Below are 27,211 nucleotides of genomic sequence, written 5' to 3'. Positions count from 1 at the left end.
TCAGCCCAGGCCGAGCTATGTCACTTGGGGCATGTTACTTCCCCTCTCTACACCTCAGTGCTCTCATCTGTTAGATGGGGAGTTACAATCATCCTTAAAGGATCAACTCGGGTAGCATGAAAGCACCCAATTCAGGATCTGGCAGGCACCCAGTAGGCAATGCAACCACCCTCCCTGGGCCAAGGGCTTGGGGCCTGGGGGTGGGCGGCCAGGACACTGACTCAGCTCCTCCCCCCACATCCCTCTGGCTCTCTGACCAAAGGGAGGCTGCTGACGACAGGAAGAGCCAGCAGGGAGGTGGCAGGATGTGCGGAGGCCGAGGAAGTCCAAGCAGCGGCCAGGTCATCATACTCTTAGGGGCAGGGGCCCTGAGGGCCCACCCCCAGCAGCCCAGCCCACTTCTTAGGGTCTCCACTAGCTTGGGGAAAGGGGATGTGCGCATGCGCAAACGCACCGTGCTCCACTCCATCACCCCACCCTCCAAGGCTGTCAGAGCCTCCCTAAGGCTCTAGCCAGAAACCAAAAGCAGCCCCGCCCCTCCCCTTCCAGAACAGCACGGTCAAGGGGCCAGACTGACCTGAAAAGAGGCTACTCATTCCTTTACGTTCAGGGTAAACTCGGGCAACTCACCACCGCCCCCCCCCCCAACAAGCCTCGGTTTATCTAACTGTAAAATGGGAATAAAGGCCCACTCGGTTGCGAGGCTCAGTATGATCATTAAGGCATAGGTATTGATGTAACCGGAGGAGTGCCTATCCCCAAGAGAAAGACAAATCTCTGCCATCGTGTCCCCCACCCCACTCGTGGGCTTGCTCCGAGCCAAGGCCCCAGTGCTGCTGCGAAGTGGCAAGCCGAGGAGAACACGGCGTCGTGCCACTTTGGAAATCCCAGGACGGGCTCCCGGACGGGGTGGGACGGGGCGGCCCCTTCTCACCCACTCAACCTCGGGCGCCCATGCGGGTAGGCAGTCCTCCCAGGCCTGGATCAGCGCGACCCATTCGAGCCGGGGAGCGCCCCTCTCCAGCCCTGGGCGAGACCCCAGAGCCAGGCCAGGCCCTTCTCCGCTCCTCCCACTGCCCGGAGCCCTGGGAGTCCCTACGGGCCTGGCAGCTTGGGAGAATCAGGTCAGGTCTTCACCAAGGGGGCTGGAGGGGAGGTGGAAAAGGGCCATCAGAAATTGTCCGTGACTGGTCCCACAAAAGTAGGCGGAGAGGGGACTGCCCAGGATAGGGAGTTCCCGTTTCCTCGGGGTCGCCGGGGCTCCTAGTCCGGAAAGGTGAGGAGGAGGCTGGGGGAAGTCGAGGCAGAACAGCCAGCTGGGGCCGCTGGGGTCGCCCTGTCTTCCGGCCGAGACCTCCTCTCGCCTTCGGGAAGTGAAGGGGGTGCCCAGGAGGGGAGCGGCTCGGCTGGGGCTCGGGCGGTCACTCTCCTCCCGGCCTGGGGCGCAGAAGGGCTGGCCCGGGGGGCCAGGGCGGGGGGGGGGGGCACTCACCGTCATGGCGGCGCCCCGGGGCGGCGGGAGCAGGAGGCAGGGAAGTGGAGAGCGCTCTCGGGCCGGGCCCAGCGGCGCGGGAATCCCGCCGCCGCCGCCGCCCCTCTCGGCTGCCCGCCGCCGCTCCTCCGGCCCTTCCCTTCCCCGGCGCTGCCCCGGCCCCTTCCATCCGCCCATAAAACTTTTTTTTTTTTTTTTTCAAACTTCCTGGGAGGACCCGGGAGGGCCAATGGGCGGCGAGGCAGCCGGGACAAACAGCCGCGGGGGCCGCGGGCGGACCAATGGGAGCGCGGGACGGGACGGGGGCGGGGCCTGCCGCGACGGGACGGGCGCGCGAGGGCGGTCGCGGCCGGCGGATGGGGGCGGAGGGAGTCGAGGGCCGGGCTCCCGCCCCGGGCGCGCTGGGAGGAAGGAAGGACCCGGCGTGCAGGTGACTCGGTCGGGCCCCGGCGCGGGAGTGCTGGGCGGGGACCGCTGGGTGTGGCGCCCAGTCGCCCTGCGGTGGCTCCCGCGAGCCGCCGGACCGAGCGATGGCTCCACTCACTAAGGGCTCGGCGCCGCGGTTTGACGGAGACGTGGGCAATGCAGCCAGTACTAACAACTCAGCAGGTCCCACTCGCCGAGCCCCGCTCATGACCTGTGTAATCTAATGTCGTCCTCACCACAGACCTGACAGGGAGGTGTCCTTGTCCCCCTTTTACTAATGAGAAAACAGAGGCTCAGAGAGGTGAGCCGACTTGGCCAAGGTCACACAGTAAGAAGAGACGGGATTCCTAGCACGTAATCTAAGCACAAAGCGAGTTCTGGAATGGTAGGGCCTTCTCCAAATGGCCCCTCCGTACAAGCGGGTCTTTCTCGGCTTGAGAACCCCATTTTGGGTTCTTGGATGTGGGCGTACACACTTTTCTCACATTCCCAGCGCTTGGCAGTTTGTGAGAGGCCTTTTCGCCCGCAGGAGCTCATCTGTCCTAGCAGAGGAGGGACCTTCGTGGAATTTGTTGAAAATGCAGTGGTTGCTTGTGTGGCATGGTGATTCAAACTCCGCAGTTAACCTGAAGCAAAGTATCACTTACCCTCTCTGGGCCTCAACTTCACCCTCTGTAAAAGGGGAGAATGCTACTATGGCCTGATGTTCCTGTAAGGATTAATTGTTAATTTAAGTCACCCCCCTAGAACGTCCCCTTTATCCTTAGCCAGCTATGTTTAGGTGGGGAGGCAAGGGGAGCTTGGAGTAACTGCCATTCCAATTTTCTGCCGTCTCAATTTGGGGTTCAGACATTATTGCTTTCATGGCTATAATTGCTCTCCCCATTTCCCAGATAAAGAAATGGAGGGCCAGGGGCTGAAGTTCTCTCCTAGCATTTCCCCCTGGGTGTCTCTCCTCCACCCTGAGGCAGGAGGCCAAGGATAAGCCCATCTTCCTCTAGACGCCGGCCTTCCTGTCTCCACGTGCTGAGTTTTCCCGCTCTCCCCTCTACCTCACTTAGGCATTTGGTCCTTGGGAGAGTGAGTGAATGAACAGAAGACCTCACCTGCCACCACCCGTGCCCTGGTCCGGTGGCTCCCGACCAGCCTCCTTGCTGGTTTCCTGGCCTCTGGGACTCCTCTTTCAGTGCCCTCAACCCAGCGATCAGTTCACTCCCCTGCTCAAAGTTCAACAGTGCTAATAGATCAGCTCTGCATTCTTGTTGCAGGCGGTCAGCGGCCATCAGAATCTGACCCCTGCCTGTTGTCCTCCATCATTACCCACACACGTTTTACATGCTAGGGATACATAACACTGGACTGCTGGGAATTCCCAGAATAAACCAGGTCCTTTGTACCTCAGATGGGACGGCACATGTTGTTCTCTGCAGGGTCTGGAATAGCTTCTCTTCCTGTCCTCTGTGCCCCGACACACACATACACTCCGCGCCCCCCCCCTCTCTCCCGCCCCTCCTTCCCCTCTCTCCAAATGTTCGTTTGCCTGGAAAATTCCTTCTCACCCTCCAGGTCTCAGTCCAAAGGAAGCCGGGGTGCCCCCAGCCCAGAGGTAGAAACTCCTTGTCCGCTGCTCCCTGCATCTGGACATTCCGCCACTAAAATGATGACTGCACTGTGTTCTAATCAGTTACGTGTCAGTGTCCTCACCAAACTGAGCTTGTGGGCAGACACAGTGTTTTTGCCTATATCTCGGAGTCCACAGTAGGTCCTCAGTAAACATAGGTCAAATGAGCGAATGCACAAATGGAGAAATGACTCCCTTGCCACATCTTGTCCTAGTGGGACAGAGACGGGACAGACTCAGGGACCCAGGAGTGAGTTATTAAAGAGAGCCACCAAACTTGGGGGTTATCCATCCATCCAACCGTTGTTAAACTTGACTCTACTGAGGATGGCAGCATGAGGCTCAGAGAGGGCCACAACGTCCCAAAGCCGTACAACTTAGAGACAGAACTCAAGCCCAGGTTTCCTGGCTTTTGACCTTGGAGAGCGATGTCACCCTCCGCCCCAAGAGATGTTTGAAGCTGCTCTAAGTAACCGTCTGGGAGACTCCGCTGGCAGTTCCATCCCATAGCTCTTGATTTGCCTCATTCCCAGATGAGAAAACGGCTGCACACCCACTCAGCCTCAGTTACCGCATCTGTCTAACGGGGAAAACAATCTGTGGGGATTCTCGGGGCTGCAAGGAGGGCTTGGAGATCAGGATGCCCAGAGATGGGAGGGTTCACATCTCAGCTCTGCCCCTTGTGTGACCTAGAACAAGTCGTATTTTTCCTCAGTGCCCTTCATTTCCTTCTGTAAGACGGACAACACGAACCATACTTCGTATGCCCGGTGGTGAGGATTAAACGCAATCAGGCAGGCCATGCACCGAACACCGAGCTGAGCACAAACTAGGTGCCAAATACATGCTGGTTATCATCACCAGCACCATTGTCCCAGGTGCCCTTCCCCGTTTCTCTCCCCTTCTCTCCACCAGGGACTTACCTGCTCCCTCCTGCCAGACCGGCTGCATGTTGGTGACCTTTAGTTAGTGTGACAAGGTAATTCCCGCCCATGGCTCGAAGGTACCACTCTGCCCAGATAACTGGGCATCACCCGAGTGCCCTAACTCCCAAAGAGCAGCAGAGAGGAAGTTAGGAAGCGGGTGGTAAAAGTTAGTGTTCGGACGCCCCCAACCGTCACACCTCTGTGCCTCCTGATCTCCCTGAGCCCTCTCTGCAGCCCTGAGCATCGCTATAGATTCTGCCCCATTAAACAGATGTGGCAACTGAGGCTTGGGGTGGGTTAGCTGCAGCCAGTCTCTCATCTAAGAATGAGGAAAATCAGCAGGAGACCGACTCCCCTCAACCCGAGCCGTGCAACTCCAGCTCACCTCCCTGAGCCTCGGTCCCTTCATCTGCAAAATGGGTATACTGTCTCTAACGTGCCCAGCCTCGTGCTGGACCCAGAGCCAACGAGAGAGTACAGGAGTCATCCTGTCGACAAGAGAAGAGACCCCACGCGCCTGCCAGTGGCCCCTGGAGAGACCAGGCCCCTTCTCTCTGCTGCGAAGGGGGCAGGAGGAAGCGAGTCACAGCTGCCTGCCCTCCCTGCCCCTGAGGAAACCCTGAACCAGAGGCCTGAGTGTTTACAGCCCTCTCTGGGCAGGGGGTAGGTTACGTAATGCCAGATGTTTGTGAAACTGGCTGAGACCCAGGTCTGAGACACACTTTGCAATCCCAGAGCCCCCCCTCAGGCCATCCCTCCCTCCCTCCCCCCAACCTGGCTCCCCTTGGCTCAGTTGCTGCTTGGCCGCTTTCAGCTGTATAGATTATTCAACCCCCCCTCACCCTGAAAACTGAAAACAGCCCCAGCCCCATCCTGGAGGTGGGATTCTCCTTTCTCGCGTGGGAGCCCCAATTCCCTCCTCTCAGCCCCCACTTTCCCTCCTTTGACTAACGCCAACCTCCTTCCTCCCCTCCCCCTCTCTCCCACCCTCATCCCTCCCACCCCGCTGGAGCCAGCCTACCCTTTGCCACCTGAGGACCCCCAGAGACAGCAGGAACGGATTGAACAGCGTGGGAACGTCCCCGGGCATCCGCCATGAGGTCACCAGTCGGCCCTTGAGTGGGCTCCCAGCCTTGCCCTCCGCTGGCCTCTTGTCTGCCTGTCAAACAGGGTCCGGTGTTGGCCCCCAGGTCCCTTTGGTGGGATGGGGGGGGGGGGTCTCTGACTACAGTCTCCCCTGCCTATTCTGCCATGCCTACCTGAAAGGCCCAGGGCTCTCATGTTTCTTATCTCACAGAGCTGCCAAGAAAAAGAGCTTGCTAACTCATTCACACTACGGCACGTTTGGCTGATAGGGCTCTTGGGGCTCAGCAACTTTGGGGACGTGCACTTCACCCCCTAAAGCCAAACCACAGGTGGCCAGTAGGAAGGAGGGGAGTACACGCCCCAGATGTGCGTTCAGCCTGCATAGGGTTTTCAGATTGTTTTGCATTAGGTTCCGATGTTAAATAATCAAGAGACTGACGTATAACTACATATTTCCAGTTTCTCGAGGTAGAAAACCTCTGGGCCCATCTTCCCCATGGCGTCCACCCGTGTGGCACCAAGAGGTCACACAAGTGCCCCTTAATCTCTATCCCGCGTCCGCCTACTCTCCCCATTTTATGAAAGGAAGGAATCACAGACTTCTGCAGCCACTCCCGGCAAGGTCCCCAAAGGCACCCCCTTTGCAGTCATCCTTGTTGGGGAAACAGGCCCCAAGAAAGCAGAAGCATTTACCCAAAGTCCCATAGCAGCTTACTGGCAGAGAGGTAGGCCAGAGCCCAGGGGTCCCCACTCTTCGGGGTCCAGAGCTTATCTGTCGGTGGGGTGTAAGGGCTTTGGGGGAAGGAGTCCGCTCCCCACCTTGCCACCACATTCCCCCAGCAGGGCCCCGGCCAGGAGCTTCACGCGCTCCAATTTACTTCTGGCCCACAGCCAGGCAAGCAGAAAGCGCTCACTAAGTGTACGTGAATAAATGAATGAATGAATCGATGAACGAACGAACGAGCAAACGAACGAGGCAGTTACCAGCTCTGTCCAATCCAGGTCGCCTGGGGATGGACTGAGAGGTTTCCCCGCTGGTGGGATGGGCCCGTTTCGTGGAGATTAAAGGGGGATCCCTATATTGCTATTTCCGGTTCGTTCACGAAGCTCTGGCCCCAGGAAGTATGAAGAAATGACCCAGAAAGAGGAAGAAGCCAAGTTGCCAGAGCCCCTGTGAGAGCTGGAAGCGCCTTTAGTGACCAGTCCTCTGTCTCCTCCCCTTTCACCGACGGGGAGACTGGCCACCAAGCAATTAGAGTCCTGCTGCTGCCTCAGGAGGCCACACGGCGGGTCAGGACAGCCAGGAAGCAACATCCAGGCAGCACCCGGGACTGCGGGATGGGGGTCCTGAGCCCCAGGTTCTAATTTGAGGTCAGCCGCTGCCTGGCTTGTGTGACCTGGGATGACGCTCCTGCCCCTCGTTTCCTCCTCAGCAATGAGGGCCTGGGCAGAATCGCCCCAGCTCTGATTAGCGGCAGGGCCAGAATGGGGGTTCCAGGCTGCCAGGCAGATGCCCCCCTCTCACTCTCTTTTCTGGAGGCAGCACCCGGAAACAGCGGAACCAGAGCAGGATGAGGAAAGCATAGCCCCAAGAGGCCCGTCTCCTCCCTGCCTCCTGCCCCAGGCTGTCAGCTCTGACCTCACCTCTCTGGAGGCTGAGGGTGATGAGAACAGTCTGTTTGGCAGGTTGTGGGGAGGGGAGGGGGGGGGGCACAGCGCTGTGCTCCAGCTGCTGCCTGGCCTTCCAGCAGCCTCGCTGGGTCCCACCCCCTGCACACATCCCTCCCGCCCCGAGGATCCTGGAGACCGTCCAGGCTCAGCTGACTGCCGCACCTCCTCGGCCCTCTTCAGCGGTTCTCTGGCTCCAGCTCCTGGAATCCCTACGCTTTCTCCCGGCCTGCCCAGCCCTCCAGAACCAGAAGGACCTTACCTTCAGAGACCATCAGGGTCAAACTGCCATTTACCCAGAAAAACGGGAGCGACTTTTCAGGGCGTCCTAGCAGGTCAAAAGCAGAGCCCCAGGCTTCTGACCCCAGGATCATTTACCTGCCCCCGTCCCCAAGCCAAAAGGTGGCTCTGCGGCCCAGCCCCCCCGGAGCCCCTCTCTCAGGGCCCTACCACGCACACAGATGACCCCCATGGCAGAGCCAACCCCGGTCTGGACGACCCTAGAGCGTATCAGAGGACCTCAGCCCGCCTCCAACCTGATTTCCCTTCCCCTTCACCTCCCTGTGTGCCCACACCCATGACCCAACTACCGAATCTGCCTGCTTCTGGTCGGTCAGTGAGTCTTGGCCTTTGCTTGGTTCTGATGCCTCAGGCTCCTCTGATCGGAACTGGAGGTAAGAAGGAACAAAGCTTAGCCCAGGTTATTCGCCAGGTTCCCTTCACATATCCACCTCCTTACCCGTCCATCCAACATCTATCTAGCACCCAACATCAATAGGTCCATGTATTGTCCATCCAACTGTCCAACGTCTACCTTACGTTCTCCACTCACTAACCCATCCAGCATCCATTATCCCACTCCTACATCCAGCCTCTATGTACCCATGGTCTACCCATCCATCCCGCAGCCAAGTATCCTTTCTCAACCCATACCACATCCATTCGCCACCCATCATCCGTATTCCACGTTTACCTATCCGCACACCATCCACCCATCCGTTCATGTTCCACTCGTGTTCATCCGTCAATCCATCCGTCGCCCCATCTATCATCCAAGCAAACATTATCTGTCCAACACCTGTTATCTGCTCCACCCCTCACCCGTCTAACTTTCCATCCAGCGTCTTTTTATCATTTATCATATCTGTGTATCTGTCCATCACCACCGTCCATCATTCATCCATCATTCCCGCCCCCCCCCCCCACCAACCCACCCATCCTCCATTTGTGTCTTGCAGGCACCGAGCACTCAGCCATTGGGGCTGAGCTCCTCCCGTGTGTCTGGCCAGGGGCTAGAAGTGCAGAGATAAAGTAGGCACAGCCCCGGCCCTCATGCAGCTCATCTCTCTTAAGGAGGAATGACGGCTGAGTGTGGCCAGATGGAGGGCAGCAGGACCACCAAGCCCAGAAGAGGAACATTACCAACCCCGAGGTGGGGTGGCTGTTCGGGGAGGGGACCTCAGAACAGGGCACCTGATCTAAGACCTGAACGACGAGCAAGTGTCTGGTGAGTGAAGAGAGGGAAGGGAAGAGCATCGTAGGCAATGGGAACAGCATGTGCAAAGGCGGGGAGATGCCCCTGGAGAGCTCTGCAGCCGGCTCAGTAAAGTAGAGAGCAAATCTGGGCCAGAAGGAAGGCCAGGAGGAAGCCATGCCAAGGATTTTCATAGAGGGTGGCCAACTGGAGCCCCAGTGACAGCAGCTTCTTGGGTCGGGGGGCTCCAAACCCCCCAGCCCCCCTTTGACCAGGAGGGTAGGACCAAGCTGGTTCATCTCTGCAAATCTCGGGTCTGTGCATTGAGTTGACTAGAGAATAGACTGATAAAAGCCTCAGGGAAATACAGGGGAGGGGGCTCCCCAGTATGGCCATGGGCTCAGAGGCTTCACCAACATGGCCGTTAAAAGCGCGGGCTCTGGAGTTAAAGGTTTGATCTGATTTCTCACAACGTGTACATGTGTGACTTCCGGCAAATGGCGGACTAAGGCTGAGCCTCGGGTCAGGCTGAGGCACATAGATGGCAAAGCACGTCAAACACCAAGCCCAGGGCCCGGCACACTGGAAACCCTCCCCTGTCATCCAGGAGGGAGGCAGCATTGGGCTGCACATCAAGGAAGTGAGGGGGCTTGGATGAACGAGCAGGAGCCTCCATATCACGCCAGTGGGTACCTATGAGGGAAGAAGTTGGTCCCATTTTACAGGGTAAGACCAGGGCAAGAGAGGCCGGGTGCCCCAACCACACGCTGCATTCCCAGTGAGCTGAGGCCAGGTTGCCCGGCCTCGGCCTCCAGGACCCTCCCCACCCACCATCTTCAAGTAGACGCTCCCGGGCAGCACCAGAGTACCACTGACCCTGTGACCCTGCCCCTGAGCCAAGGAGGCAGGCAAGGGACTTGGTGAGCTCCTACTATGTGCCAGGCCCCAGGCCTGCACATAGTAGGCCCTCGTTTAACTAGCCTGTCTTAGCACTCAACTCAACCCAATGAGCATTTGTACAACCTCTTCTCTGTGCCCGAGAGAAGCTGTAGGGGCCAGAAAGGGGTAAGTGAAGCTGTCCTAAATTTGAGGAACTTAGAATACAGAAGGGAGGGATGCCTGGGTGGCTCAGTCAGTTAAGTGTCCGACTTCAGCTCAGGTCATGATCTCACCACTCATGAGTTCGAGCCCCACATCGGGCTGTGTGCTGACAGCTCAGAGCCTAGAGCCAGCTTTGGATTCTGTGTCTCCCTCTCTCTCTCTGCCTCTCCCCCACTCGTGCTTTGTCTCTCTCTCTCTCAAAAATAAATAAAGATTAAAAAAAAAAAAAAAGAATACAGCAGGAAAGTCAGGGGGACTCGACCACACTGGTTGCCGTCCCAGCCAGGGTCAGGTAAGAGCCATCAGAGGCAACACAAGCCAAGGACTGTGCAGCCAGGAAGGGAGAATGCCTGGTCAGAGCACCTTGCTTGAAGCGGTCCACCCCTGCCCCAGCCCTTACTAGCTGTGTGATCTTAAGTGGCTTAACCTCTCTGAGTATCAGTTTCCTTATCTGTAAATAAACAGTGCCTTTCCGCATCAGGTTGCTATGGAAATTGAATGAGGAAAACACCCACAGAACATTCAGACCAGGGCTTAGCATCTAGTAAATGCTGGTCAGTATCACTGCGGGGCGGTTGGAAAAGTTTTGGTCGGGAGGAGGGATTAGGGCTGAGCCTCGGAAGGTGTGCACTTGTCCGGCTGAGGCTGACTTTCAGGCTGCCCCTTGGACGTGACACTGACTTACCTCCCACTCTGGCAAGCTGGGACCCTCTGCAGGGCTCCTGCTCCCCGGCTGGCCCATCTCCTCCAGACTAGCCATAGTCGAGGTCTCCGGTCCACGTGTCACTTTGGTCTTTGGCCACTGGGTGGAGACGTAGTCAGGGCTGGGTGGCTGGGCAGAGCTCTGGGGCCACGGCCCAGCTTTCTGTCCGTTGACTAGGGTGGCCTCCACCCAGCCGTCAGGCTGGCCCTGTCGCTCTCGCTCCAGGGTACCGTTTGTGGCTGGGGAACCCACCTCTGGCCCCGAAGCCGTGGCCAGGGTACCCCCGTGTCCAGCTGGGTCCTGGCGGGGCAGCCGGGCCTGCAGGAGCTCCAGGAGGCCTTCCCAGTCTAGCCTGGGAAGACGGGAGGCGAGCGTCGACGCCTCCATGCGGGCCCAGGCCCCCTCTCGGAGTGCCCCGAGGAGGCCCACGAGGTCCCTCCAGTCAAGCTCGGGTCGCCTCTCAGGGCTATGCCGGTGTGGGCATGTTCCCTCAGCACCCCGGCCAGTGGTGGTGGGGGTCTCGGGGCCTACCCTGGAGCTCTCTGGGGGGCTCGTAGGCTGGTGAGGACACAGCTCTGGCAGGCTGCCCCAGCCTCTCTCCAGGTATCTGTGAGGGCCCTGGGCACCCGGAGACTCCTCCTGACTCTGCCGGCCCCCCGGAGGCTGTCTTGGGCCTGCCCGGCCACTTTCCAGAGATCTTTCTGGCCGCCGCTCCCTCTCAGGGGTCCGGGCTGATGTCCTCAGGGGCAGCGAGGACCCCTGGAGCCTCCGGTCCCCTTCAGGCCGCCTCTCGGGGCTCCTGGGATGAGGGGGCTCCGCTTGGCTCCGTCGGGCTGGTTCTGCCTGCTTCGCAAGGGGCTTGGTTACCTGAGGATAAGTGAGGGGGTGGTCTCTCTCCAGTACAGGAAACTGGGGAGAGGCAGGCTGTGTCCTCACAGCAGGCTGGATGAAAGCAGGCCACAAAGCACCTAGGGTCTTTCCTCCCTGGGGGTGTGAGCTCTTCCCTTTCACCCAGTCTCCTCACTTTCAGAAAGAGATCTTCAAAATGCTTACTTTCCGGGCTCCCCCGTGCCCCCCTCCCCGAGATATTGATTCCACCCTGGGCTAGCAGGTGCCGGAACTCCCACCACCAACACCCCACGCCACTGGGTCAGGCCCTGCTCTCTAAGAGTTTCTTTAAAAATCCAAATCCCCAGCGAGGAAGAGATAGCCCTTAGAGCTGGACTGATGCGTCTGAGGCTTTCCCTGAAAACTTTTCGAGATAGCAGGTGTCTAATGAAGGAAGGGGCCAGCACGGAAGGGCCCTCTTTAAGACAGTAACTTGGGGTCCTTCTCAATTCTGCTAAGAGCTGCTGGCTCTTTGGTCGGGGGAAGCTGGACACCCGCGATTGGGACTCTGATCGTTTCACAAAGGACCTCCCTTCTCGAACCGCCTGCCTGCCACCTGGGGGAGGGAAGAAGTGGTGGTCCACCTCTTGGGGGGGTGCAGGGGCCCGGGGCAGACTGGCAGTGCTCACCTCCCTGCTGAGGGCAGGGCTGGACTGTCTTCGGAGAAGCTGGCTCTGACCTTGGCTGGGCCGCTGCGACCGCCCCTCGTCCCGGGCCTGGAAGGCCCCCAGCGCCTCGGACTTCCTATGAGCAAATGCAGCCGCCCCTCTGAGGGCCCTTGGGACTGTCCCAGCATCCCGGCTCCTCTACTCCCGCCCCCAACGGTGGCAGGAGATGTGGGAGATCCAGGGACCCTCCAGGAGCTGGTTGAAGGGCCTTAAGTAAGGGATGATCCTCTCAGGTTCTCAGTTTCCCCTTCTGAAAAATGAGGAGGGTCGACATCGCTCTAATCTACCCACCTCATGGGGTGAAGTGAGAAAAAGGGGTAAACACAGGTAGGGGGCTTCGCCTTGGTCTTGACTGCCTCCCGCCTCACTCAGGACCTCCTGTTTCTGACTCCCACCCCACCAGCAGTCCACCACTCACCCCTAGATAAAGGTTAGACGGGCCTTTGTGGGAATTAAGGTTTATTGAGCACCTACTGTGTACCAGGCACTGTGCGCACATGATCGGAACAGCAAACATTTATTGAGCACTTCCTATGTCCCAGGTGCCAAACACTTGACCACCCCACTTTGTCTCACACAACCCGTGAGGTGGGGGCGGGAGATACAGAGTGTAATGTGCCCCCACATCCCATCCTTTCTGCCCTTTTCCTGTCTACATGGTGAGTTTTGGATTTCCCAGACCCGTCTTTTTGTCCCCCTCCATAACCAAGAGGGTTCCGGCACTTAGCCTTGAACACTCCAGGCCATCTGAGCTGTCAGTAAAGGAGCTCTTAGCAAGGTCAGAAGGAAGAAACATCCTCTACAATTCCAGAGAAGACCAACACAAACTGTCCACGCAAGTGGCACTTCTAAGGCACCTGGACTTCAGGCACGGTTGCCCAGTCCAATGAAGATAACCTCTAAGCTGTAAAAAGTCCCTGGTTTCAGTCCACCGTCTTGCTTAATAATTGGTAGCCGTGGCTGTTAATATTTAACGTGACCTGAGAGGTAGGAACCAAACAGAATCTGGGCACACCTCTCCCCTCCCGTAGGTAAGGTCATCAAAACCAAAGACCCAACTACTCCGGTGGAACTTTATTTCAACAGGTCTGACTTCATCTAAATTGACCAAGGGAGCTGGGTCTCTAACGGCTGACGAGAGGGAAGCCTGAAAGAGACCACTTGGTGCTAGGCCTCCCCCGAGCCAGCCAAAAGGGAAGGAGGGGGGACCTCTGCGCAGCCAGGCCTGCCTTCGGCCTGCCTCTGGCTTGGGAACTGCGCGGAAACTCCACGGACACTTTGGAGAGTAGAAAAAAATACATATATATGAATTTGGCATTTTGGGGGTGGTCTAACAGCTTTTCCAATGTCATTAGAACCAGACCCATAAAGTCCGTTGAGATTTTAGCAGCTCTTAGAAGGAGACTAACTCCGGGCGCCTGGGTGGCTCAGTCGATTAAGCGGCCGACTTCGGCTCGGGTCATGATCTCGCGGTCCGTGAGTTCGAGCCCCGCGTCGGGCTCTGTGCTGACCGCTCAGAGCCTGGAGCCTGTTTCAGATTCTGTGTCTCCCTCTCTCTGACCCTCCCCTGTTCATGCTCTGTCTCTCCCTGTCTCAAAAATAAATAAAACGTTAAAAGAAATTAAAAAAAAAAAAAAAAAAAAAAAGGAGACTGACTCACAGAAAACCAAAGTTCTCTTCCCTGGTGCAAGTGTTTCAGAGTTTGAGGGGGTGCCTGGTCAGCTTCCATTTTTAATCTATTTGAGGCGACGGGAGTCCCTTGCTCTGTGAGATCTGAGGTCGCAGAGTGAGTGTTCCACAGAACCAGGCGCTGGAGGCTCCGTGAAGCGAAAGCCCCAAACGTGACTGGGTTGGGGGGCATAACGGCGAAAAAAAACCTCAGGGCAGGGTGGACAGGTGGACCGGCCAATGTGCGCTTTCTCGAGTGGATGCACTGAATAAACTCCAGCGTGCTCAACAATGAGCCCTTCTGAGAAGTTTCCCCCCGTGTGGATTTGAGACATGGGAGGAAAGGACTCCAGAAGATTCCGAGAAGCCAACAGAGACCCAGCCTTTGCGATGCTGAAGCAACAGTGTCCCCTTGGGCCATCAGTGTTGATGTGCCTACCCCAAGGGAGAGGCAAAGGAAACACGTTTCCCTTGGAAGCTTGGATGGGCTCCACTCTATTTCCAGAGAGTAGTAAAGGACAAGAGCCATCAAGTCTAGCAAATTCCATGAAGACTCTTTTGAATTCAAGAGATTACAAAATGCATACATGATGCTAAGATAAGGGATTCCAAAGGCATCTGAGGAGGGGGGGTGTGTGTGAAGATATCAAGATATCAAGCCCAAACTCCTCATGTTTTAATGCGATAGCTTTTTTTTTTTTTTTTTTTTTTTTAACCAGTGCCAGACGATGTGGAAGATGTATAATAAGCAGAATGTGATAGCCCTTTAAGAGAAATCGTCCGGGCTCAGGTAGACAATGCTTGGACAGAATAGATGCTCAATAAATACATGGCGAACATATGGGAGAAAATAGAAGTATGGCTCCATAGCTAGCCACTCATAAATTTTGGTCTGTCCCTTACAGATACTGAAATAGGTTTTAAAGGCTCGTCTTCAGGGGACAAATGTTTTCCTATTTGGAAAAAGCGCCATACGAGAGGAAAAAATTAATTACGCAGTAGAGTTATAAAACGTTGATTAAAAAGCAAACAGTCTACTTCCCCAAAAGGTATACAATAAATATATGCAATTTTTTATATACCAACGATACTGCAATAAAGCCTTAAAAAGGTAAACAACTTCAAAGAGAGCAGAATAAAATGAATAGAAGTATCTGTGTAAAAATAATTGAATGTCAACAAAAGTACAAACACCTTCCAGACTTCTATTCTAAACACTTTGTCTGTCTCAAAGTTATCCCTGGAAGAAGGAGGAGGAGGAGGAGGAGGAGGAGAAGGAGGAAGAGGAGGAGGAGGAGGAGGAGGAGGAGGAGGAGGAGGAGGAGGAGGAGAAGGAGAAGGAGAAGGAGAAGAAGAAGAAAATTTAACTTTGGTTTAAAGACTTTAGTGTCCCTGCTGAGTTATCAGATCAAATCAAAGGTATGCAAAATGATATTGGACCAAAAACAGTCATCATAAGAAGACCAAAGACAAAGGGGGTTTTTAGGGCAGTTAAACTACTCTGTATATCACAATGGCGGATACACACCGTTATACATTTGTCCAAATCCATAGAATATACACCATGGAAAGTGAGCCCTGATGTAAACTCTGGACTTTGGGTGATAATGATGTATCAATGTAGCTTCATGGTTTCTAACAAATATTTCATGCTGGTGGGGGACGTGGAGAGTCCGGGAGGCTGTGTATGGGGGGAGGGGGGGGGAACAGGGGCTAAATGGGAAATCTCTGTACTTTCCACTCAATACCGTGAACTTAAAACCGCTCTAGGGGCGCCTGGGTGGCTCAGTCGGTGAAGTGTCCGACTCTTGGTTTCAGCTCAGGTCATGATCTCAGGGTTTATGAGATCGAGCCCCACATCGGGCTCCATGCTAACAGTGCAGAGCCTGCTTGGGATTCTCTCTCTCCCTCAAAAATAAATAAACTTAAAAAAAAATTTTTTTTTTAAACTGCTCTAAAAAATTTCTTAATGTGTTTTTGAAAAAGGCCAAAGAAAGAATTACGCTAATGCCGGGGACCACAAAGGTTGTCACCTGGGTACTAAATGGATAAAACTCACTGGAAAAGGAAATTTGAAGAGTAAGAGATATGGTTTCTCAAGTAGAGTCAAACCTAAGAGACAATATTGCCTAAAGGAAAACAAAGAGGAATTCTGGAATGCAAAATATTACCTGCTCCTAGGGTGATGGAAAGGTTCTAAAATTAGGTTGTGCGTGGCTGTGCAGCTCAGGCTTAATTAAATACGCTGTAATTCATTGAATTATACGCTGTAAGTTTTGAGCCTCCCAGACCAACTTTTTGTTCTCTTGACCTTAACTAATGGCATTCCAGCCCCGATCCTTGAAAACTCGGAGGCTGGAACTGCTGGAGAAAGAAATCTCAGCCAGATCGGGAGGAAATGTTTCCATTCCCCGCTGCTGTGGCAAAGCGGACGGTGTGGGGCCATGAACCGCCCGCGCAGCACTCGGGAGGAGGAGACTCATAAAATACTTGGACTTGAGGCATTGTCGCCCCGTCCCAGGAAAGCGACCTTTAACTTCTAAAAAATTTGTAATGCTGTGCGTTCTCTTATTTAAAATAGGTGGCTTTGGCCATTCGTTTTAAATTGACATCTCTCTGTTTTCTGAAACGCATGGGGACCCATGAGTTTCCTTTGTTAAAGCAGAAAAGAACCATGGCTAGTTTCTTCTCCCTCATGTAAGAAGGAAAAAATAAAATAAACCTATGATTCTGGATCAAACAAAGGGTTTGAGAGTTAAACCTTATTTAAACTAAGGGTGCCCGGGTGGCTCAGTGAGTTAAGCGTCCAACTTTGGCAGGTCACGGGTTCGAGCCCCTCGTCAGGCTCTGTGCTGACAGCTCAGAGCCTGGAGCCTGCTTCTGATCCTGCGTCTCCCTCTCTCTCGGCCCCTCCCCTGCTCACGCTCTGTCTCTGTCTCTGTCTCTCTCTCTCTCAACAATAAAGAGAAACATAAAAAAAAAAAAAAACCTTATTTAAATTAACATACTAACGTTCTCCCCATTTTACAGATGAGGAAACTGAGGCTCAGGTAGGTTAAATCACTTTACCAGATCCCATAGGCTGGGGAGTTAGATTTGACCCAGGATTTGACCCCCAGCCCGCCTGATCCTGGTCTATTGCTCTTAACCACTAGGCTACACATAGCATCACTTGGTTGTCAAAAACACACACACACACACACACACACACACACACACACCTCTGAAAATGTGGAAACAGAGATGAAGTGACTTGCCCAAGGTCACACAGCCAGTAAGTGGCAGGGTGGGGGGTCTGAACCCTTTCCATCTGCCAACCTAAGCCTGTGAACCTTCCACCTGTCCTGCTGCCGAGCCTCCTCCCCACCCCGCCTGGCTGACCCCGCCCTGAGCTCACCTGCGCTCTTGCCCGAAGAGGCGCTCCACCTCTGCACGGCCAGGGCTGCGGGTACGGCCCCCGTTGCCGCACTGGGGGCCTGGCTCCCTCTGCGCCAGCCTCCTGGGCGGGGGCAGGTCGGCCAGCATGCTGTACTCCTCCCTCTCCAAGTTGTGCCTGGTCTCCCCAGGGGGCGCCGAGCCCCGGGAGCCCCCGGAGCTGCCCGGCGGAGGTGAGGATGCCAGGAGCGCTAGGTCACTGGGGGGGTGGCGGGGCGGGGAGGAGGCTCGAGGTGCATCCCGGTGTCCGATGCACACTTGGGGGGGCAGCACTGGGGAGCCGTGCAGAGAGTCGGTGGAGGGGGCCAGGCTCTCCATACTAGTCCCTGGGGGATCCTGGAAGAAAAGGGAGGGCTCAGGGGCCTGGCGTGGTGGGGATGAGAAAGAGGGGGCATCCCGGTGCCCAATGCACACAGGGGTGGGGATGTGGGGGGGCTCGTGCAGAGAGTCTGTGGAGGGGACAAGGCTCTCAGTGCTGGCCCTGGGGAGATCCTGGAACAGGAGGGAGGGCTCTGGGGCCTGGCGCGGCGGGGAGGAGGCCCGGGGTGCATCACGGTACCCGATACATACAGGTGGGGGGAACTGAGGAGGATCATGCTGGGGGGACTGAGTCTCAGCATCTGATGTGTCTGGGAGGAAGGGAAAGGGATCAAACTGGGCGTGGCGGGGGGGTGAGGAGGCCCGGGGGGCATCCCGGTGTCCGATGCACACAGCTGGAGGTATATAGGGGGGGTTGTGTTGGGGTGATTCACTCTCAGATGCATGGGGGTCTGGGAAGAAAGGGAAGGGGTCATGTTGCAAATAGCGAGGAGGGGAAGAAGCTCGAGGAGCATCCCGATGCCCAATACACACAGAACATGGAGGCTGGGAGGGCTCAGAAGAGGTCTGGGGTGCCCCGCGGGTAGCAGGGTACAGAGGTGAAGAAGTCCGGGAGGCACTGTGGTGGCCCAGGTTATGGGAAGAGGAAGTGGCCCGGGGTGGTGGGCTATGCTGAGTAGATCCAGAGGAGGACAAGGGTGGGTCACGCTGAGCTGGCCTACTGGGAGATGAGGTCTGAGGCCTGTCCCCTTGGGTTGGCCGAAGGGCAATGGATGCCCAGGGGACCTCACTTTGCTTGGAGCGAGATGGGGAGGAGGTTCGGGGGCCTTCACTCTGGGTTGGGCGAAGGGGAAAGGAGGCCCAGGGGATATCTTTGTTAGTACGATGGGGAGAAGCATTCCGGGGATTGTTCCGTTGAGTGGAGCATCGAGGGGAGGAAGTTCCAGGGTTGTCCCGCCGAGAGGAAGATTGCGGGTAGTCTCGTTGACTAGAAGAGGTTCTGAGGTTGTTCCATTGGGTACAAGAGGTTTTAAGGTTGTCCTTTTGGGTAGAAGAGGTCCTGGGATTGTCCCGTTGGGCACAGGATGCCCTGGGGTTGTCCCGTGGAGTGGTTTTGTTGGGAGAGGAGGCTCTGGGGTTGTCCCGTTGGGTGGTTCTGTCGGGAGAGGAGGCTCTGGCGTTGTCCCGTTGGGCACAGGATGTTCTGGGGTTGTCCCGTAGAGTGGTTCTGTTGAGAGAGGAGGCTCTGGGGTTGTCCCGTTGGGTGGTTCTGTTGGGAGAGGAGGCTCTGGGATTGTCCCGTTGGGCACAAGATGTCCTGGGGTTGTCCCGTGGAGTGGTTCTGTTGGGAGAGGAGGCTCTGGGATTGTCCCGTTGGGCACACGATGTCCTGGGGTTGTCCCGTTGGGTGGTTCTGTTGGGAGAAGAGGCTCTGGGATTGTCCCGTTGGGCACACGATGTCCTGGGGTTGTCCCGTGGAGTGGTTCTGTTGGGAGAGGAGGCTCTGGGATTGTCCTGTTGGGCACACGATGTCCTGGGGTTGTCCCGTTGGGTGGTTCTGTTGGGAGAAGAGGCTCTGGGATTGTCCCGTTGGGCACACGATGTCCTGGGGCTGTCCCGTGGAGTGGTTCTGTTGGGAGAGGAGGCTCTGGGATTGTCCCGTTGGGCACACGATGTCCTGGGGTTGTCCCGTGGAGTGGTTCTGTTGGGAGAGGAGGCTCTGGGATTGTCCCGTTGGGCACACGATGTCCTGGGGTTGTCCCGTGGAGTGGTTCTGTTGGGAGAGGAGGCTCTGAGGTTGTCCCGTTGGGCACAGGATGTCCTGGGGTTGTCCCGTGGAGTGGTTCTGTTGGGAGAGGAGGCTCTGGGATTGTCCCGTTGGGCACAGGATGTCCTGGGGTTGTCCCGTGGAGTGGTTCTGTTGGGAGAGGACGCTCTGGCGTTGTCCCGTTGGGCACAGGATGTCCTGGGGTTGTCCCGTTGAGTGGTTCTGTTGGGAGAGGAGGCTCTGGGGTTATCCCGTTGGGCAAGTCTTGAAGGAGAGGATGCACTGGGGGTGTTTTGCTGTGTGAAAGAGGTCCTGGGGTTGTCCCGTTGGGTGATTTGTGGGGGAGAGGAGGCTCGGGGGTTAGTGAGCTGCGTGGAAGCAGTCTGGATAGCGTCCCTTTGGGTAGAACGATGGAGAGAGGAAGCCTGGGGGGTGGCACTTCGAGGTCCGCTCTGTGGCGTTGCACAGGAAGCCTGGGTCAGCGCTGAGCGGTGCTGCTCCAAAAAGTATCCACTTTCTCCCCGGAGCTTGGCCCAGTGCTGACCAGCACTTCGGCTCCCGCTGCAGGTGTCTGGAGAGAGGAGATGAGTTTTTTGTTTTTAACACTGATTTATATTTAAGAGAGAGAGACAGAGCGTGAGCAGGGGAGGAGCAGGGAGAGAGGGAGACCCAGAATCAGAAGCGGGCTCCAGGCTCCAAGCAGTCCGCACAGAGCCCGACACGGGGCTGGAACTCACGAACCGCGAGATCACGACCCAAGCGGGAGTCGGATGCTTAACAGACTGAGCCACCCAGGCGCCCCGAGAGGAGATGATGAAGGCAGAGCCCACAGCCCCTTCTTAGAGGCTCCACTGTCCATACGAGGTGACTCCACCCCTCTAAATAAGGCAGATTGGAGGGGGCTTAGTGGCCCCTCTCAAGCTGAGGCTGGGATTTGAAATTGAAAACCCAGCCTGACTCAGTCAATGGGAGGTAGGCTCCAGGGCTGGAAAGGCACATGGCCTGCGGGTCCCGGAACAAATTCATAGAGAGCAGTTTTGGCAACAGCCCATGTAACCCCCGAGAGGGAGGTGGCAGGGTGCGTCCAGCAACAGCCATCTAGCAACTTCCCTTTCCCTGTTCTACTCCTGCGGTTGGGTTCTGAGAAATTCCCCCATCTCTTCTAATGAGCCTCTTTCACTGTGATCGTTCTAGAAAGCTCCCGTTCCTTACACCCAGAGAGGCCCTTGCCCTAGAAGCTTCTGTCAGAGCTGCCATGAGGATGGGCTGGCCTTTTGTGAACCTGCAGCATTAGCCTCACCAGGGAGTTTGCTAGAAACGCAGAATCTCAGCCCCCTCACCCCCGCCCCAACCCGCCCTGGGCACCCTGCCCCGAATCTACTTTTAATAAGATTCCCAGGTGATTTGCATGCACATTACTGCATAAGCAGCCCTGGTCTAAGAGATTATTGTAACTGCCCTAAGCAGGCACCTCTTCACAACTCCCGTCCTCATGAAGGGGCCGCCATGACCTTGGTGTCACCCACCAGCCCCCTTATCCTTTGGTCATCCTGCATGGGGTGGCCGCCGGCTCTGTGCGTGTCCCCGGGCCGCTGCTTCATCAGGAGAGAAGCAAAGGGTACTGTGGCCTCATCTCGAAGGAACCACAACTGCTTTCGTTAAAGGCCGTGCTTAAGATTCCCTCTCCTCCTGCTTGGGAAAGCTCTGTCTCTTTCCACACTTTCTGAGCTGCTGTCACCGAAGTCTGAATTTCCGGCGCCTAGCCAGGAGCCAGAACCACACAGAGAGCAGCGCTTAAATTTTTCGTTGTTGCCTGACGAACTGATGCCCCAACGTGTGTGCTGTGGGCCCCCAGGTTCATCATCCCAATCAGGGAGATCCTTTCCAAAAGGAAACCTGGCTAGATCACTCACCCCTGCGTCCAAGGAGGGACCGAAAAGCCATCAGACTGGAGGAGACTGGGGAGACATGGAGACTAAATGCACTGTGGGTCCTAGATGGGATGGTAGGACCACAGAGGGACGGGAGTCGAAAAACAGGCGAATACAAATAAAGTCTATAGTTTTGACACTATAACGTCCCAATGTTGATTTCTTAATTTTGGTAACTATACTACAGCTCTAGAAGAATGTCAACATTAGGGGAACCAGGCAAGGGGTAGAACAGAAACTCTCTGTACGCTTTGCAACTCTTCTATAAATTTAAAATGATCTCAGGGGCACCTGGGTGGCTCGGTGGGTTAAGCGTCCAACTTCGGCTCAGGTCATGATCTCGCGGTCTGTGAGTTCGAGCCCCGCGTCGGGCTCTGTGCTGACAGCTCAGAGCCTGGAGCCTGCTTCCGATTCTGTGTCTCCCTCTCTCTCTGTCCCTCCCCTGCTTGTGCAAACTTTCTCTCAAAAATAAATAAATAAATATTTAAAAAAAAAATTATCTGAGAATAAAAGACTGGAAAAACATCAGGGGCTCCCAACTGCATTTGAATTAAATTCCAGAGATTTCCCCTGGCTGGGCAAAGGCTCTGGCCGCCCCCACTGGCCTCTCAGTTCCATCTGGGGAGGGGCCTCGCCTTCTAGTTTTCCATTGTGTCTCCCGGGCTTAGGAAAAGTGCTAAGCACAGCAGAGGAGCTCAATGATACTGTGCTGCCACCCTCCAGCTCTGAGCGCCGCCTCCCACGCCGTGCCTGGGTGCTGGCTGAGATGGCGATTGTCACTCCTCTCGGTGCCTCCCAGCTGGGTCATCGCCCCCAACCTTGGCTTCTTCCCCTGCTCGCCCATCTCAAGAATCCCTTTCAGCCTGGCCCACCCAGGATCTGACTTCACTCCTGCAGCCCCACTCGTGCACACACTAGCCAAGCTCTACAGATGTCCTAGGGCACTGTGTCCTGTCTCTCAGCCAGCTGGGCGTTGGCTAATTCCTCCTGGGCCTCGGTGGGGGGGGTGGGGGGGGGCCTGCCTGCAGTTTGGGAGCCTGCCGCGGGGAGGACAGTGGTGACTGACTTCGACCGAGCAGATCACACAGTGAGTTTCACCCACTCCACTGCCTCTGTGTTAGAAGCAAGAAAGCAAGGGGCGCCTGGGTGGCTCAGTCGGTTGAGCGTCCGACTTCGGCTCAGGTCACGATCTCGCGGTCCGTGAGTTTGAGCCCCGCGTCGGGCTCTGGGCTGATGGCTCAGAGCCTGGAGCCTGCTTCCGATTCTGTGTCTCCCTCTCTCTCTGACCCTCCCCCGTTCATGCTCTCTGTCTCAAAAATAAATAAACGTTAAAAAAAAAAAAAAAAAGAAGCAAGAAAGCAGGTATTTCGTACAAAACCCCACTTGCCTATCAGGCCACTCACATTCCCGGGAGGCAGTTGGCTCCCTGTGTTCCCTGTGAGATTACTTCTTCCCATGCACCCTCTCCCCAGTGCTGATAGGGCCAGGCAGTGGGGGTGGGGTGATGACAAGACCTGATTCATGTTTTTAAAAGATGGCTCCAGCTGCTGTGGGGAACGGGCGAAAGAGCGCTGGGCAGCAAAGCGGGGACTCTGGGGGGGCTCTGGCCACAGTCCCAGCGAGGGGCAGCGGTGGCTGGGCCAGCGAGTATCGCGCAGAAGACAAGAAGGGGACAGATCTGAGAGGTGTGTTTTCCAGGTGGCGCTAACCAGAGCTGCTGAGGATTGAATATAAAGGGTAAAGAAAAGAGAGAAATCGGGAAAACACACGATTTGGGGCCTGAGCTTCCAGCATGCTGGGGACATGGAACAGACTGCAGGAAAACCAGGTTTGGAGGGAGGGGCAAGTTGTGGGTGGCCCCCCGCCCCCACGCGCTTCCTCTCCCCCCATCTCCCATGCTTCACACGCTCCCATCACCCACACTGGGTTCACAAGTCAGCGAGATGCTAACCAGTGCCATGGGCATCTGGGGGCTTGGCCTGCCGGGTAGCCTTTTCCCTTTATCTGCGCACAACGTCGCCCTGATTTCCTTTGGGCAATCTCTTCCCCTGCTCTTAGGCCATGAGGTGTGCACAGGGGTCTGACCCCATCCCTGATCACCAGGGCACGGGCACATGACCCATGCTGGGTCCCAGGGAGAACCCTTCCTGGGACATGAGCAACATCTATGGGAAGATGGCACCCTCTGTCTTGGGAGCTGATATACAGGTAGGCTACAGCCTGGTACTGATATTGCTGATTGTGCCCTGACTGCGGGAAGGTCTGGGGGAGAATGAAGGCAGCGCGGAAGGAAACAGAGCAGAGACCAGATTTCTGATAGTATTTGAACATCTGGATCCAGCCATGCCTGAAGTCACAAACCCCTAAACTTTTTACTTATGTGAGTCATTCCGTTTATGTGCAGCCAGTTTCTGTCAATTGCAACCTGATCCTAACCAACGAGTCGTGAGATGATGTATTTAAAGCAAGTAGCATGGGGGCGCTTGGGTGGCTCGGTCGCTTAAGCGTCCGACTTCGGCTCAGGTCATGATCTCGCGGTCCGTGAGTTCGAGCCCCGCGTCAGGCTCTGTGCTGACAGCTGGGAGCCTGGAGCCTGCTTCGGATTCTGTGTCGCCCTCTCTCTCTACCCCTCCCCTGCTCGCACTCTGTCTCTGTCTCTGTCTCTCTCTCTCTCTCAAAAATAAACGTTTAAAAATAATAATAAAAATAAACACAGCAGATGTATGGCACGCCATGGCCGCTCCTCAATTATATGGGAACTGTTACGATTACTCGGGTCACCAAAGTAAGCTGTGCCAGGGGACCCAGATGGCCAGGGAGATCTGGCCAGGCCTCAGGCCATCACCACACCTGTGGTCACGGGGACCAACCTGGCCTGGAAGGACTCACCTTCCTTTCTCTGGCCTGCGGTATCTCCTCCCGCAGGGGCCCGGGTGACGGGACACGGAACCCTTCGGGCACTGTCAGCTCTGGGCCCCTCCTGGGGCTTCCTTGAGATCATCACGGTGAGCTCGTCCCAGCTGGGAGCCTCTTCCTGCCTTTCAACAGTGTCCCAGTCCTGCCGGGGAAGGGAGGAAAAGCATATTTGGAGCCTTTGGGCCTGTGCCCCCAGCACGAGACGGGTAGAAGGAAGGGAAAGGCACCAACATTGAAACAGCACCTGCTGAATGCCCTGCACTGTGCTGGGCTCCTTAAGGCACGAACTTAGCTAACCTTCAATCAGCCCACGAGGTAGGCATGTATGTTCGTGCTCAGAACTCCGCCCAAAGTCACACAGCTGGGAAACGGTTGAGGTGGGAGGAGGACTTGAACCCAGGGCAGTTGGACTCCCTGCAGTGGCACAGCAGCCCCCAGTCCCCAGAGGCACTCCCAGGGTCCAGAGAGAAGAGAGGTCAAAGCCTCGCCCCTCCACTTCCCAGATAGGTAGCCTTAGGTAAGTTGCTTCCCTTCTCCAAGCCTCAGTTTTCTTGCCCCAAAATGGGGCCATAGAAGTCTCTACCTCTGAGCGGGTGGTGAGTCTTCTTGAGCCCACACCTGCCATCCCATTACTTCCCCTTGGAGGTCTCACAGATAGCCTGCCTTTTCTGCCCTGTGACAGCCCTTTGAGGGGTGAGTGCCCCCGGAAGCTCCCAGGCAGATGGCCCCCAGCCCTTCCCTGGGCCCCCCAGCCTGCTCCCTCTCCTCTGTCCCTCGGAGATCTATCCCAGGGCTGGTCATGGAGTTCAGTGGTGTGTGACCAGGACAGGGCTCAGGACCAGTTCTGTCCGAGGTCTAGACAGCACGCCCGACATCCCGGCCCTCTGTGACCTTGAGAGTTTTTGGAAGGCTGACCCGGTTGGTGTTTCACCTGAAACTCCTTCTGTCTTTTCGCAACCAAGCCCCAGCCCCCTGGGCCCGCCCTGCAGAGACCCCGCACCCCTCCCAGGCGGTTGGTCCAGCTGGCTAAATCTCCAGAGGACCTTGGCCCGGCTCCCTGGTGTGAGAGGCTCAGCCCTTGTCTGGAGTCGTGGGCGGGACCCCAGGGCTGGCACAGAGGGGCGATCGTGTCCCCAGCTTTTCATCCCCAGCTCACCACGGAGGACGAGTCGCTGGGATCATCAGGGGTGTCGCACTCAGGGCTGGAGCTGGTGCCGGAGTCGGGGCCTTCGTCGAAGCTGCCGCTCAGGGAGGAGGCCAGACCCTCCAGGTAGGGCACTGCCTCTTGTCCCTGGCTCCTGGGGGCGGCTGTGGGGCCCTCTGCAGAGGACCCTGCTGACGGGCCCCTGGGAGAAGAGACAGACCTATGACTTCTTCCCCCAAAAGTCATGGGAATTAGGGAGTGATACCCCCACCCAGGAACACACACACCTCGCATTAGAGCAAAGGAGGGAGCTAACACCAAGGGCTCTCTGTGCTGGGCTCTTCACATGGACCACCTCTTTCAGCTACAACAGTCTCCCTTTGAAACGTGTGTAATGATACCCATTGTATAGATGAAGACACTGAGGCTCAGAGAGGTCAAGGGACTGGCCAAGGTCACAGAGCTAGGAAGGGCTACAGCTGCATGGTCAAATGAGTCTGGGACATACCACACACTTCTCCTACCTCCCCTACCCCGAAGCCCAAGGCCCGCTAGCAAACTAAAGGTGCTGACAAGTCTTGCAAGAGAGATATTCAAATCTGTTCATCCCAGCCTTTCTGAAACATATTTGATGGCAGAGCTGGTTTTTGTTTTGTTTTTAAAATAATACCTCCCTGTGAGGAATGCATGTTCCCCAAGCAAAGCCAATCTGATTCAATTCCTCTTATTTCCTAAACAGGGAAACTGAGGCATGGAGGAGGGGAAACATTTGCCCATGCTCCCTTTGCCCATCAGCTGGAACCCAGGTTTCCGGACCCTCAACCATGACCTCCCAAGGCACCTTGGCCTAAAGAGGGACTTCAGCTCAGGCCTGGGCGTGGAGGGAATCCCAGAGCCTGGAGCAGGTAGGTAGGTAGTAACAGGTGCCGCGCCCCGCCCCCGCCCCCCTCCAATGCTGACACTGTTTAATCTTTTAAAGCTGTGCAAAGGGAACCAGGAAATGTGAGCGGTGGGGGGCCATGCCCCCTGCGGGGTGGGTGCCTGGCAGCTCCATTCCCCAGAGCAAACTGAGCTAGGGCCCCAGGAACATGCCCACTGCCTGCCTATGCCCAGGCCGTGTGACCTGACCATATGACCCACACCGGCAGCCAGCACAGACAGATCCTGCCATCGTGAAGGGGTGCAGGGTGGGGGCGGGTGAGGGCATCCTCCCCTCGGGAGCCCCTCCCCACGCCTGGGGCTCTACCCACCTCTCTGGCCCTGGCCCAAGGCCCAGGCCCACCACGGACTGGCAGCCGGAGGTCGAGGAACCGAGAGGACCCTCAGAGACAGGCAGGCGGCGAGGCAGGTCACAGTAAGGCACCTCAGCACCTGGAGGGCTCCCCGGCTCCTGGGGCAGAGTTGGAGAGAGGAGGCAGCTCCTGGCCCACGTGGGGGTTCCCCTCCCCCCCACGCAGCCCCTCCCCCCACCAGGCTGGATGGAAGTGTCCAGGCATCTCCTCCTGGGATCTCAGGCTTCTCAAGGAGAGCTGTCCGTCAGGCTGGAAGCACCTCTTGGGACCCAAGCCGGGGGGGCTGGCGGAGATAGAGGGTGTGTGCACGCACATGTGTGTGGACAGGTATGTGTTTGCACAAAAGCCCGTGCGGGTGCGAGCGGGCCCACGTGCGTGCGTATGCAAGTCCGGGGAGTGGGTCCGCTAACACACGCGTTTGCGTTAAGTTCATTACTACACGCGTGTTGCTGCATGCGGACGTGTGTGTGCCGGAAGGTGGGAGGTAAACAAAGGGACACAAAAGCAGGGTGGGGTCTTCCGTAGCTGGAAAACAAGGGTGAGGAGGGGAGGGTGAGGACAAGGACCAGCCCGGCCTGGGGACTGAAGGCAATGGGAGAAAAAGGAAGTCTGAGGTCTAAGGAAGACCTTGGAGGAAGGAGAGACTTTCGGGGCTAAAGGAGGGGCAGGGGGCTCCGGGGGAGGGG

At 56.5% G+C, this 27,211-nt stretch overlaps 1 protein-coding gene across 4 annotated transcripts in view; it reads right to left on the bottom strand.

Annotated features, from left to right (window-relative positions):
- Positions 1-27,211, bottom strand: part of TRIOBP (TRIO and F-actin binding protein) — a 50,947-nt gene that overhangs the window by 20,269 nt on the left and 3,467 nt on the right. The window contains exons 2-9 of one of the 4 annotated variants that reach the window (XM_078449465.2): positions 26,484-26,623; positions 25,246-25,435; positions 24,063-24,231; positions 17,119-19,813; positions 12,015-12,129; positions 10,480-11,364; positions 7,810-7,887; positions 5,487-5,624 (exon numbers count right to left, since the gene is read on the bottom strand). In XM_078449465.2, the coding sequence (XP_078305591.2) occupies positions 5,487-5,624; positions 7,810-7,887; positions 10,480-11,364; positions 12,015-12,129; positions 17,119-19,813; positions 24,063-24,231; positions 25,246-25,435; positions 26,484-26,623 (4,410 nt within the window). Of the gene's footprint in view, positions 1-1,492; positions 1,686-5,486; positions 5,625-7,809; positions 7,888-10,479; positions 11,365-12,014; positions 12,130-17,118; positions 19,814-24,062; positions 24,232-25,245; positions 25,436-26,483; positions 26,624-27,211 lie in introns of those variants that run through there. The other 3 variants (XM_081796260.1, XM_081796261.1, XM_060656397.3) reach the window with 3 other exon arrangements.

This window comes from Panthera onca, chromosome B4, assembly GCF_046562875.1.
Source record: "Panthera onca isolate mPanOnc1 chromosome B4, mPanOnc1 haplotype 2, whole genome shotgun sequence".
NCBI classification, from domain to species: domain Eukaryota; kingdom Metazoa; phylum Chordata; class Mammalia; order Carnivora; family Felidae; genus Panthera; species Panthera onca.
The sequence above is the reverse complement of the archived record's forward strand: the minus strand, read 5'-3'. Positions and strand labels throughout refer to the sequence as shown.